General features: G+C 41.3%; 1 protein-coding gene across 1 annotated transcript in view; it reads left to right on the top strand.

Annotated features, from left to right (window-relative positions):
• dagla (diacylglycerol lipase, alpha) overlaps positions 1-12831 on the top strand; it is a 33535-nt gene extending 20704 nt beyond the window's left edge. Inside the window, 9 exon segments of the mRNA XM_051073790.1 lie at positions 230-310; positions 502-644; positions 2713-2781; positions 2868-2940; positions 3576-3784; positions 4354-4480; positions 8279-8445; positions 9204-9582; positions 9584-12831. Of these exon segments, the coding sequence (XP_050929747.1) occupies positions 230-310; positions 502-644; positions 2713-2781; positions 2868-2940; positions 3576-3784; positions 4354-4480; positions 8279-8445; positions 9204-9582; positions 9584-10309 (1974 nt within the window). The 3' untranslated portion in view covers positions 10310-12831.
• The last annotated feature ends 853 nt before the right edge of the window (positions 12832-13684 follow it).

Raw genomic sequence — 13684 nt, 5'->3', positions numbered from 1 at the left:
TGTAAAGTCTCCTCTGAGATTTTCCCTCTTTAGGTTTCTCTGTTCTTGTTTCTTATCATGCAGTTTCAACAAGTAAAGGCATCCCAGACTCTAAGGGCCATCTCAGTTGTTAATAGTAGAATAATGACTATGGATATTTTAAAAAGAGATTAATGACACAGACTTCCTGTCCATATTTCTTTCTCCCTCGCCTTTTCTACTGAATCCACTTCTTTCTTTCCACTCTCAGGGGATGGTTTTGTCAGCAGAATACATTAAGAAGAAACTGGAGCAGGAAATGATCTTGTCTCAAGCCTTTGGAAGAGACTTGGTACATGACTCAGTATTCTGTATAAAGAACATTTTCTATAATTTGTAGTCAATTTGTATTAACACCACTTCAGTTTTTTTTATCCATGCACTAACCTTAAATCCACTGTATACAAATAATTGTTCTACAAGTAGTAGTAGAAGTTGAAAGTGTGCCGTTATGAGTGTAATGACTCTGGCTGTCCCTCACAGAACAAGGGCACCATGCACTATGGGCTGGTGATAGTCGGGCATTCTCTTGGTGCAGGCACTGCTGCTATCCTCTCCTTCCTGCTGAGACCTCAGTACCCTACACTTCACTGCTACTCTTACTCCCCACCTGGTGGCCTTCTAAGGTGAGTCAGTGTGTGTGTTGTACATAATATGCAAACAACTACTACAAGGGAAATCATTCATTCTGTTTGCATAAATTGTGCAGGAAGTTATTAAAAGCCTATTTGCAACTTCAACGCATATATCCCATGTTTATGTTCAGAAATAACACACGAGTTTAAACCAAGTTTGATTGTGTCCTACCATACTGCTATTACAAGTTATACCCTGGTCCTCACTGTTGACTTGAGACTTGGCTCTGTAGCTGCTGTTCTGTACACATCAGTGGGAAAACTCAGAGTTATACCAGATCTAATGTAAATATTTTTGCTCAGTAGAGCTGTGAATTTCCGGTTCATCAGAAATGGTTCTTGCTGTGTTTACACCCGAGATTAAACATGACAGCATGAGCAATATGGTGTGGAGTTATTGCCACTTCTGCCTGTATTTGACCGAGGGAAATAGTACAGTAATATGGTTTAATATTTTTATCCTCATCTGTTAACCTCATTAAAAAGCTGAATTTACAGATGAGAAGTCAGAGGCTTGAAGTCGCCACCAAAATATCTGTTGTAGACATGTTTATCTGTTCCCAGGTCGGGAGCAGGGTCATAAAGTTTTTTTTTAACCAATTCTGAAAGGAGAATCCTTAAATGTGAAGAGGAGATGAATTTGGAAAATGTATTTATTGTTTAAGAAAAACACAATGTTTTAAAATATAAGGGATCTGAAAAAGTTGATTCGGGCATGTACCCACAAGCTGTAGTTTGCACTTTCATTTGTCTTTTTTTTCCTCTTAACAGAATAGTTTATTTATGGTCCAGTGGTTCAGAGTTCATTAGCATTTTTTCTGTCTACACTCAACGCTCTGCCGTACAGCTGGCTGCAGTGTTAACTGTGTTTGCTATGCAAATCATGCTGACAGAGAGTCTGTACCAAGAGATTACAAAATGCTGCAGTGCACTTTTGGTAACTCATTGAAGTCAATACAAGGTAATTTCTGAGGCTTTGATCAGAGGAAACACAGGTGACAGTGAAAGAAACAAAGCAAATGAAGAGAAATATAACACATGCAGATGCTTCCATACAGGACACAAATTACTTGGATCATATCACAGTCACTAGATCTCAACTACTCAACACCTGTGGGAGATTTTGGGTTGGTGTGTTGCACAGTGCTCTCCACCACCATCATCAAACACCAAGTGAGGGAATATCTTTTAAAAGAGCAGCGTTTCATCCTTCCAGTAGAGTTCAGAGATTGTAGAATCGATGCCAAGGAGCCCTGAAGCTATTCTGGAAACTCCTGTAGCACCACTTAAAGCAGGTTTTCCTCTAATTTATTGGCCATCTTGATCTGCATAGTACATACATACTAAAGGTGAATCCTTTCTACTAATACTATAGTCAGGTTTATCCCAAAGGTGTTGACAAATAACATCCTTTCTTCTGAATGTCCCTACAATTCCTGGGTAGGAGGATTCACCGTCTACTGAAAATCATCCTCTTATGGGCACACACTAGCTACAATGTTTGAACATGGTATGCTCTGATAAGTCATAGTCAAAACTTCAATCTACTGGTATTAAACCCGCTGAGAGCCATATGAACATCACACTGCATGATGGGTCCTTTGCATCTTGTTTACAGTACTCTACTTGTGTACAGTTGTGACCTCGATTAATCAAACCAGGCAGTCTTCCCCACATTTTGTTTCTACTGAAATCCAAAAAGCAGAAACACCATTTTATAAGCTCCTTCCTTTTCAAAGTCTATGACATCATACCTGTCGCCTGTTTTTTGTTTTTCCGTTCTCACGCAAATCAAATGTGGTAATAGAGTTGCTGTTGTTTGCACCTGTTAATGTTAATGTGACAGATATGCAAATAAAAAGGGAGGGTCCACTTATTCTGCAGCGGCAGGGTTTCTGTTTCTCTGTAGATTCTGGTTTTGTTTTAAAAACTTTGTCATTCTCATTTTATGTCCATCATTTCCTGTGTATAATGCTCTCACATTTGGGACCTTTCTGGTTCATATGGTTATTTCATGTTCACATAAAAAACTGATGATTTCTTTCTTTTGTTTACCCAGTGAGGATGCCATGGAGTACTCCAAAGAGTTTGTAACATCTGTGGTATTAGGAAAAGACCTGGTACCAAGGTATCTGTTCTGCTATATCCAGTGTTCTGTCATTAACTTCACTTTGCTGCAGTGTAATACACATATCTGCCTCTTTTCTCTCTCAGGCTTGGCCTTTCTCAACTGGAGGGTTTGCGTCGCCACCTTCTGGAAGTCTTACAGAAAAGTAACAAGCCAAAGGTGACTTGAACTCTTGATCCTGTAGAAGATGTCGGTCAGATGCCTGCAGAAGAAAAGCATCAAAAAGAAAGATAAAAGACTGTTGCCAAGAACAAGCTGTGTTGACTCGTAATAATATGGAAGCGTGCCATAAAAATGGACAAAAAAGGAATATTCTTTCATTCTTTGATTATCTATACTTATCCGTTAAGAGTCTCAGGCTGGAGCTTATCTCAGCTGATATTGGCCGAGAAGTGGGGTACACCCTGGACAGATGACCAGTACATTGCAATTTAGAGTCACCAGTTAACCTAACCTGCATGTCTTTGGATTGTGGGAGGAAGCTGGAGTACCTGGAGAGAACCCACAGGCTCAGACCTGGAACCTTCTTGCTGTGAGGTGGCAGTGCTAACCACTGCACCACCGTGTCGCCCCCCAAAAAAGGAATATCTACTGTACAGATACTAATAAATGGTTAATTGTTATCACATTCACAACATATTTGCCTTCTCACTGCAACACTGCAGTTGTCTTTGCTGTAATTAAAGTATGATTTAGATAAACCCCTTGCTGTTGCAGAAAAACTTACATTATACAGAAGACAAATTTAGATTCACATGTGTTACATTACGTAATGATTTTTTTCTCTGCAACAGTGGAGGATCATTGCGGGAGGCACCAAATGCATCCCGAAATCAGAGCTTCCACTGGAGGATGATGATCCTCAGTCTCAGCCAGCAGCACCCCCCAGCAGTCGCCTGTGGCTCCACCCCAGTGACCTCAGCATTGCCCTTTCAGCATCCACCCCCCTCTACCCTCCTGGCAGAATCATCCATGTGGTGCACAACCATCCTCCAGAGACATGGTGAGAAAATTGATTTGGAAGCTGTGGGGTAGAATTAAGCAATTAAATCCCCAAATGTTTTTTTTTTTTTCTTTTTGTATGGTTTGCTGCAGATTCCAGAAGTGAGATTAGTCATTGGTTAAGTGGTGTTAAAGCTTTGTCTTGTTGTACAAAACATACATTTTTACCCTACACTTCCACTCTACATGTAATCATATAGTTGTATAACTGATGTGTGGATGTAGTTACCTCAAAGCAAATCCTATATCTTTTTCACACCTGTGACAAAGAAGAACTGGCAGCTCTGTGGGAAAAAGTGTACACAGCATATTTGCAATAGTGTGGGTTTACAGTGTGTCACGCGGCACTCCTCTGTTCCTCTGTTTGCACTCTCTGCTGCGCTGTCCAATATCATATTGTACTTTATTTTGTAACCCTCCCGTCTTGTACACCTGCTTGTTCATGCAATTATCCAGTCAACCAATCATGTAGCAGCAGTGCAGTGTAATAAAATCATGCAGATACTGTGTGTTCATTTCCTCTCCACTGTGACTGACAGACTGTCTCTGTCTTTCTCCACTTCTCTGTAGCTGTGGCCAGGAGGAGCCAACCTACTCAGCTCTGTGGGGAGACAACAAAGCCTTCGATGAGGTCATCATATCATCCGCCATGCTTAATGAGCACATGCCCTACATGGTGATGGAGGGTCTCAACAAGGTCTGTTTTATCTGAGTGCATGCAGATGGATTGTGGCGGGGGGTGTTTGAAATGGTGGTGAAGTGGCTTTTAAATCTTGTCCCTGGGTGACTGGGACAAGACTGGGTGACTGAATTGGTGGATGATCAGTATGTGAGTGTTTGAATTGTCTCTAATTATAAAAATTCGGATGCATTCACAGATATTTATATTGTTCATAAAGGGGGATACCACTGTTTAAAACTGACATGTGTGGCATTGAAACACACTTTTAATTAAAGCTAAATTTTAGTTGAATTTCAGTTGTAATATATTTTTTCTGGAGAGAAGTTCCATCTATAAAAAAAAAAAACTATTAAAAGTTTTTAAATTCAGTGGTATTCCCCTTAAAGGTTCGGTTAAGAATTCTTTTTGTTGCATGTGATTCACCATTAACCGATAACTTTAACACACTTTTTGTTTTCTCCACATTGCTCCAGTCTCAAAGCATGGGAGCTGTTCACACATCTGGTCGGTTTTATGGTTCTTCTCTCGTCTTTATGAGCGTATTCTTCAAGAGCAACATCTGTTTTGATAACAGGGTATTAATGTGTATGTTTGCATGTGATGGATCCACTTTGGGGACTTTGCACTTTCTTGTGACAGCAGAGTTAAAGTTTGTTCCTCTCTGCGGTACAGTGTGTGTGTTTACGTCTGCTGTGTCTAGTCTGTAGTGTGATACCTCTGGTGTTTCTGCAGGTACTGGAACGATTTTCTCCCCTGTCTGAGCAGGAACCAGAGGAATTGGAAGTCAATCACCCTACCTGCAGTACCACTGTGTTGATAACCTCACAAACTGAATTAGACTCTGGTCTTCTTCCCTCTGATTCTTCCTCTCCCACCCACAAAGACCTGTCTTCCACTGCCTCCCTCACAGACTGAGCCTGTCTCTGTCCCTCTGACTGATCTCTGATCTCTGATTGCTTTTCCCTCTTTTTTTTTTTTTAGATGCAGGGTCTGTTGTTCTTCCTCCTCCTCTTCCTCTGTCAGACTGTATTTCTGCCCCACAGCTGTGCTAGGTGTCTGTTCCCCCACTTTCTAATAGTCCCTCTGACACTCACTTGGGAGCTCTTTCACCTGAAGATGATTCATGCATTCCACCGCCGTCAGACCCACCCAGCTCTCACCCTCGTGTGGATGTGATCGTTCCTTCTCTTTCTGAAATCCTGTCTGATGAGTCTGAGCTCTGATAGAAAATTATCCTCTCAAGATAGCACTACCACATAGCTCGATGCAAAAAGATGAGCTCTGTAGTTTACAAGTGCCAAACAGTCCTTCTGATTCTCTTGCATAAACCTAATGACACGCAGTATTAGACTTCTCCTTTATTGAGAAGTGAGGGCTGGATTCATGCCCGTGAAATTCAAAAGGAGAAACAGTTCTCAGTCCTCAGAGAAGGACCTTAGAAGACTGGTCTCAAGTCAGTATGGAGGAGGTGGAGAGAGCCTGCCACTTCCTCCATTGAAAGAATCCACAAAAGGTTATAGCAGCTGAGAAAAGTGAAAAATCACTCTCCCTTGCCATTAACACTTCCTACTAGCATTATTGCTCTTTCCTCTTACACACATTAGCCAGTGGCTAGATGCAACAAGTCCAGACGAGTTCACTGGAAGCCATCAGGATGTTCCAGGAAAAGCAGGAGAAGGGGGGAGAAAGCAAATTCAGATGATAGATGTGTGTACAAAACGGCAGGAGGAGGTGGTGGATTTTATGACTAAATAGCTCCTGGAAGACATCACAGGTTAATGGTGTATATCGCAGTACAAAACTTTGTAATCTCTTTAAACCTCAGAGTCAGGAGGTTTAAAAATAGCCTTTTACAGCCCTGCATGATGACTCCAAACCCACCTGCACTATTTTCTCTCCTTAATGACATTCAACATCCAGCTTCTCTTAATTCAGCCCTTCATTCTTTTCCGTTCCTCTCACAGCTATGGTACATTTGGTCAAGTGTTGTGGCATGAACTTGCTAACCCTGTTCCTCGAGCTAACAGGTTTTCTTTGTATTCACAAAGTTTCCATGGTAACCTAATTTCTTCCACATTAACTGCTCTTTCTTTCTTCTTGGCTGGGTTTTTTCAGTAGCTGCAGCTCTTCTCTCTAGATTTCTTTTCCCTTTTTGCTGTTTGAAAGCACATATTCAGCTTTTCCTCAGTCGTAATCCCTTCAAGAAATTGTCAATTACTCAGCAGCAGCAGATGGAGTAACATGGGGGAACAAATGTGTAATAAATATGGAGAACTCTGCTCAGCTCCACTACTCTGCTGTAAAATTGCTGCTCACTGAGTGACAAATTTCTAATTTCCCCTTATAATGGACTTGGTACCATGAAAAACTTTCATTAGTAAAATTCTGAAAACTGGAATTATATTTTTTATGTTCTCTACTGTGCATTTCATAATGCTTTGTCATAACGTGTCATAAATTATAAATGTCATATGAATCTGTGGCCGTAGGGACTGCAGTACAGTATTGCATAATGTAGAATTCCAAGTATAAGCTGCAAGTACAAGTCTCCCTCCATGGGCACAGAGTTAGCAGTGTCATGCTTCATTTTGTTTGGATTTTTATTCTGATCATTTGGTTGTTGTGTCTACATCTGCAGACAATATGTCGGGTATTGTTGGTGCCAGATATTTGCTGTAGTTTATCAACTGCAGCAATCTTCTCCTCATGTAACAATGGTCACATTCACCCATGTAACACTATCATGTTTTCAGTTGTGAGCCATAACCATCTGCATGACCCAAACAGATTTAACACGTTTATTTAATTACCATTTTAACTTTGTTTACATTCATTTAGTTTTACCATTTTATGTTCCTTACATGTATTAAATGTTGTTTTATGTGTTTTTTTGTCCTCGTACTGTTCCAGTTGTTTTTACACCAAATGTCCTTCCACCAAGTGTTTTAACTCATTAAAGTTAACTAAATATATGTCACTGTGTGTTGATGTGATTTGCCGTCGGTGTTAGTTCTTCTCACATTTTTAACCATTAACACAACACTGTTAAAAGAGTTTTCTTGAACGTTCACATATACACTTGTCTTATGGTTTGTAGGTCTTGCGTAGTTCTCGCTCAGGCATCATGACTGCATTGTGGGTGTTTAATGTCAGTTGGAGTAGGTGTAAGCTCACCTTTAGACTGCACTTACATTCATCTGAACTACACTGAGCTTTCTAACAGCATAATAATAGATGTAATCATATCTGTAGTTAAATATAGATGGAGTGGTATCATTGAAAACAATTACATTCTCACTAAGGGTGATCCACATATGTAACTAGACATTCTCGATCTTGCAGTTCTTGTTCATTTACCAGATAAATGACAAGTGTCAATGGATGAAAACTGATGTGTGTTAGTGCATTCTAAAACTATTTGTCCAGTGGATTATACGTCGATCTATTGACTTATCTAAATCCTCTATTTTGTAGCATTTCTGATGCAAATCAGTAAAAAATGCCTGTGTGTCCACTTTTTGAGAATAGACAAGGAAAAATATTAAAATGAAATAAGTCATTGGGTTTATTTGTTTGTTTGTTCTGCAAAATAAGCAAGTTTGTCTGTTGCTTTGGTGCAGCAGCAATAGAAATTTAACTTTGGGTGAAAAGTTTTTTCTGGTTTGAGCTAAACTTGTGTATCTTCCTGTGTGCAATTACTCTTCCACTCATGTTCATTCCCAGCCTCAGCGCACATCCTCCCTGCTCTCCTACGCTCATCATACCTTTATCCGTCAAGTCACGTGTCTGTGTATACCTTTGTGCTTGTGACAGGTGCTGGAGAACTACAACAAAGGGAAAACAGCTTTGCTGTCAGCAGCTAAGATCATGGTGAGCCCCACAGAAGTGGACTTGAACCCAGAGAACATGTTCATGGATACATCAACAACTTCTCAGCAGCCGACGCCTACAACCCACCACCGCAGGAACAGTAGTGTTCGGTTAGTACAGCAGGCACCACTGTGGGTGTGTTGGAGCCTAAAAGAATATATGAAACAGTTTGTTTGATCCTCTGTATATTCAGTTTCCCCTCTAACTTAGAATATAATGGAGCAAACCTCCTCCTAAGCTGTACGGGTAATCATGGGGACATGTCTAATTTTGATAATCTAGCCAGTACTAAACAATACTACTGCTACTAACTGCTACTTTATTGTTTTCTCAAAATTATCATTTCTGTCTGTTCGTTTGGTTTAAAAAACAAGACAAAAACCATTGTTACGGTAAGCAAAGCATGCTAATACTAATCTTGCATAATGTGCTCCCTTCTCTCATGCACGCATGCACGCTGTCTGACCACAGAGCAGTTGCAACGTATGGTAGTATTCAGTTCCCACCTCGCCCTCTCTGGTTTAGCCCCTGTCCAAAGTCAGTGTGAACTCCTGGTAGTGATGGTTGAACTATGATGTTATGTCTCCTGTATTAGATGCTAATACAAGAGCATATATGCACCAGGCTACACTCCTGGCCTCCCAGTCTTTCCTGTTCTCTGTTCTTTCTTCCATCTATGTAATGTTTCACTAGTGTTCACTCAGTCTGTAGAATCTAGATATGTTTTAAATACTAACACGTTCCCATTTTTCCCTGCTTTAAACCTCCGTAAGTTGTTTTGACCCATTTTTCTTGTCTGTGTTTTGGATCCCCTCTCCCCTCCTTTCCCTGTCGCTACTCTCCAACCCGTTCTTTTCCTCTCCTCTAGTTCATGTGCCCAGTCTGAAATATCTCTGGATGGTTTCTCTGAGTGCCCTCCTCCCCCAGTGCCTGTAGTGCTCCGTGGAGCACGGGAGCGCCTGGCAGTGGAGCTGAGGGACCGCAAAGCACCACTGGCCGTCATGGAGAGTCTCTCAGATGCCGAATCCCTCTATAGCCTGGATTCCCGACGCTCCTCGGCTGCACTAAGGGGTTCGCCGATGCTGGGTAGCCTCCCGTTCCCTTTGGATGCCCCGATCCCGGAGGAGAACCCGTCTCTGAGCTCTCGCACTGAATTACTGGCCGCTGACTGCCTCTGCCAGGCAACACCGGAGCACCTGGGCGAGGTCGGGCCCTTCTTTACCCCGCTGGAATCCAGATCCACTCCAGGATTACCCCATGCGGCTGTCTCCTGCCACACCTCGCTACAGTGGACACCATTCCCCAGCTCTTCTGAACCAGAGCGTCTTGGCTCAGCCTTTCAAGCCAGAGCTAAACACCAACCAAAAAATGCTTCCTGATGGGGATCACCAACAGATTCCTGGTGTCTACAGCCCAGGGAGCACTCCCAACGCACCCCTCAGCCCTCAAATTGATTCTAGACCAGTGGATAGAGAAAAGGAAGACTGGGAGCTGGAGGCAGCAGAGAAACAGCTAAGTGCAGAGACCAGGCCAGCAGCTTCGACTCCTCCACCCCAACTATCCAACGGAAACCCCAGCCAGGCGGTGCTGGAGTTCGCCCAGTACTTAGACTCTCTATTCAGACTGGACGGCAGCAGCTCGCCGCCTCTGGAGCTGTCAGACGGGGAGTCCGAGTCGGGCCGGGGCTCCTTCGGGCAAGGCGAGTGTCTTGGAGATGACCAGCGGTTGGATGACAAACAACTTCTGGCCAGAGCAACACTGGAGCCTAACCTAGTCCCCAAGCCCCCACGCACTTTTGCCGGGTCTGCCGATCCCTCTTCGGGCATCTCTTTGTCACCCTCCTTCCCTCTCTCGTCGTCTGAGGAGCTCAACGACCTCTCCCCCGGTGAGGGTGCCCCGCCAGCCATACACTCCCTACGAACATCTTCCCCTTGCCACTGCCCTGAAGAGAACACACTATCATCTATGGTGTAGTGTGCTCCCAAGACTCTGATGTCCTTTGCCCTGAATTGAGAGGTGCAGTCATCCAAAATTTTAAAACATATCACAGTACATGCATGCAGTGGAATGCAGTCACTCATCAGAGATCCAATGACAGAACCTGACTGATCAACTCACAAACTGTTTCCATTCTTCAGGTGTCCCCTTTGAACGCTGTTTATAGCATTTTCACACTATTGCAATGACTAAGAAAAAAAGATACCTCTCTCTGCATGCCAGGGGGCTGTGCTGCTTCTGGGTGAATATAAATAACTGTAGCTTCACAATGCCATTCCAAAACAATGTTGTCTCACCCACGTAGGGACGCGTCAGCATTACATCAGTTCTCTGACTTAAACAAAATCAAAGGGAGAATAGTTTACTGAGCAGGGATTCAAAAAAAACAAAAAAAACAAACACAAACTTAACACTGTAGAAGAGGTTAGCATAGGCACATCATCTGGGTTGATGTACTGTACAACTTCCTGCACCCACAGCAGCTCCGGAAAAGTTTGCCCAGCTTTTATTTTATTTTATTTTATTTTTTTCAAATCAGGAATGTGAAGATGGACATATTCGTCAATCAATAGAAGTGAGAAGACATTACGAAATGTTCCTCAGGTCTATAAAGAATTGACTTTGAGAAAGAGAGTAAGTGTGTTACATTGGTGAGAATTCATGTGTCTTAAAAATTTAGTGATTGTGACAAAGTTATTACAGACGCCTATGGATGTTTTTGAGTCTTTTGGTTACTCTTTATAGTGCATGAAGACTTTTTTTTTCCTTTATTTTTGAAGAGAAATTGTCACTAAGCCACTTAGACTGACATCTGAATACTCTTGCACACATATTGCTCAATTTACCCTCCCCTCCCCCTTTGCCAAAAAATTTAATACATTGTATTGCCAAATGTATTTATGAGATGTAATTTTTGTATATGTATATGGATATTGCTTTATTTAAACACAAGCTAATTTCATTATCTCCTTCCCTGCCATACTGTTGGTTCCCATGTAGACTGTTACACAGCAACACCACGGAAAAGATGTCATCCTGACCTTAAAACACTGCCATGGACTTTCATTTTTGAAAACACAACCTCTGTACCTTGGGTTTGAACCAATAATGAACTTGCTAATAGTCCTAGTCTCATAGCTACTGTATCTTTCTCTCTGGAGAGCTCTTAGCAACGTGCCCAAGTCAGGGGTCTGCATGCTTTATGCATTTCAAAGTAGCATGGCTGGTAATATAACAAGTTTTGTCCTTAAGTCACAGTAAATAAGCTCTAAACATGTCCAGAAAATTTTCATACATGTAAAGCTCAAACCTTTGAGAGGCTTATTAAACGCCCAGGTCGCCAGACAGGACCAAACTGTGTATCCTAAAAGTGTCCCAGAATATCATTTCTCTTGTTCTCAAGGTGCTCTCAAGGTGTTTGCTTCCCTTTAATCCGGTTCATCTCAAACATCCTTGAGGTCGGACTGAACGAATAAATGGGCTCGAGCATTGCGTATGCCAGTTCTAAATACTGTATGTGGTATACAATCTTCCATATCACTCTGGGTGTAACAGGTGGCTCACAATTTGCATTATTTATTATTATTAATGTTGTTATCACTTTTCTTGCTATATTTGATGGTATTATTATCCTTATTGCGCTTGCACCAGATTGGTTTGATGTCAGTGGTTTTTATCACAGTTTTTTTGGGACAGTGTGGGAAACTTTTTAGACTCTCCCAAATGTAAGGAGTTATATATTTCAGCTTTTTTTCTGTCCGAGTGGAAAAGTATGTGACATTTCTGCCATGGCATGGTGACAATACTCTCTTTTTACAAATCTTTCATAGTGGTGAGACATGCTGCAGAGTGACAGCCTGCTCACAGTGACCTTTTGGTGCAGCGCCACCGTCGAGCCTGGAGTCGTCATAGTGATCTGCACAGTCTCGATTTGGAATAAGATTTGCTGTGGTTACTCACAGCAGACATTTCCAGCCAGTTTACAGTCTGACACTATTCAGATTATGCTGCCAGTCCCAGTAGTCTCTCACAAGATACACCAAGGTTGGGCCAGCAATTTCCTACATTCAGTAGCTTTGCTTGCAGCCAGTCATACACAAAACACTGCTGAAAGAAAGCACTCCGATACTTTCCACCATGATGTGTACAGCACCATCTTCTATATGTAATTATTTATGCAGATGTGTAAAAAGAAAAAAAAGAATTCCAATAGAGTCATGTAGAAAACAACTATATAACAATAAGGAGATAATAACTATATTAAAAGATATCAGTATTGACATATAGAAAAAAATATTTCATCTGAAAGTTATTTATTCAAACTATTGGCAGATTTACAAATTGGTCTATATTGAAAGAGAAATAATTCAACTATGTCTTGTCCATGTTTACCTGGTTTGCTTCCCCTCCTTTCCTGCCCCACAATGAGAATGTATTTAATCCCTCCCCCTCACTGCCCTGCCTGTAATGGAATAAAATACAAACTATGAAAATAACAATGGGTTTCTGTCATATTTCCTGTCATATAATGTCCAGGCTTTCCTGGCTCATCTTGGGTTCTGCACTTCTCCAACATGAGTTTTTGTTTAGTAATCAAGGTTCTTCTGAGTTTCTGAAAGTTATTGGCACATTTAGGCAGAGAATTACTCAGCTTAATAGACTTGGCTTTTTATAAACGCAAATTGTTTTAAACTAATGAATTTTGGTGCCAAGGATGGTACTTAGGAGGAAAGTTTGCCAGATAGTCCCATCCTGGAAAAGAGTGTGCTTTAGATTTGATGCAAAGAATGTGTCATCAGTTTTAGAAGTGCTGAGTGCAGGTGGATTTTCAGTAAAGATGGCATGAGTTGTTCAGGGCTATATATAAGCCCAAGTGTAGGTGCAGTGTATTGTGAGCGTACAGTGGGTCTGCTAGAGACCAGAATCTACTGTTGAGCCTTATGGAGGTGTCATGGGTGAAACGACACAGCGTGGATGGGAGGTGTTTGTTTGATAACATCCAGTGATGCACCTAAGACCAGTGTCAGAAAACAGAAGCTAGTTAACTGTACTGAACAACACCTTTAGAGCTGGTAAAAGGTACAGCATAAGAAAATATATACCAATAAATCACAATAGCCTGTGGGGAGTTCAGTAATGTATTTTTAGTTATTTATTTTCATAGATCAATGATGAATACATATATATGTTATTAATATTTTTAGAATAATTCAGCTATATAATATTTTTATATATATTTTTTAGACATTATTTTGTGCATTAGTTAAACATATGGACTTCATTTAAACGTCTATTAACATCTATGGTAAAACATGGCTTTAGTGTGCTTCCAGTGCCACTAGAGGGAAGCAA

The sequence above is a fragment of the Lates calcarifer genome, linkage group LG2 (assembly GCF_001640805.2).
Source record: "Lates calcarifer isolate ASB-BC8 linkage group LG2, TLL_Latcal_v3, whole genome shotgun sequence".
In the NCBI taxonomy this organism is placed as follows: Eukaryota; Metazoa; Chordata; class Actinopteri; family Centropomidae; genus Lates; species Lates calcarifer.
This window is presented reverse-complemented; position numbering and strand designations above follow the sequence as displayed.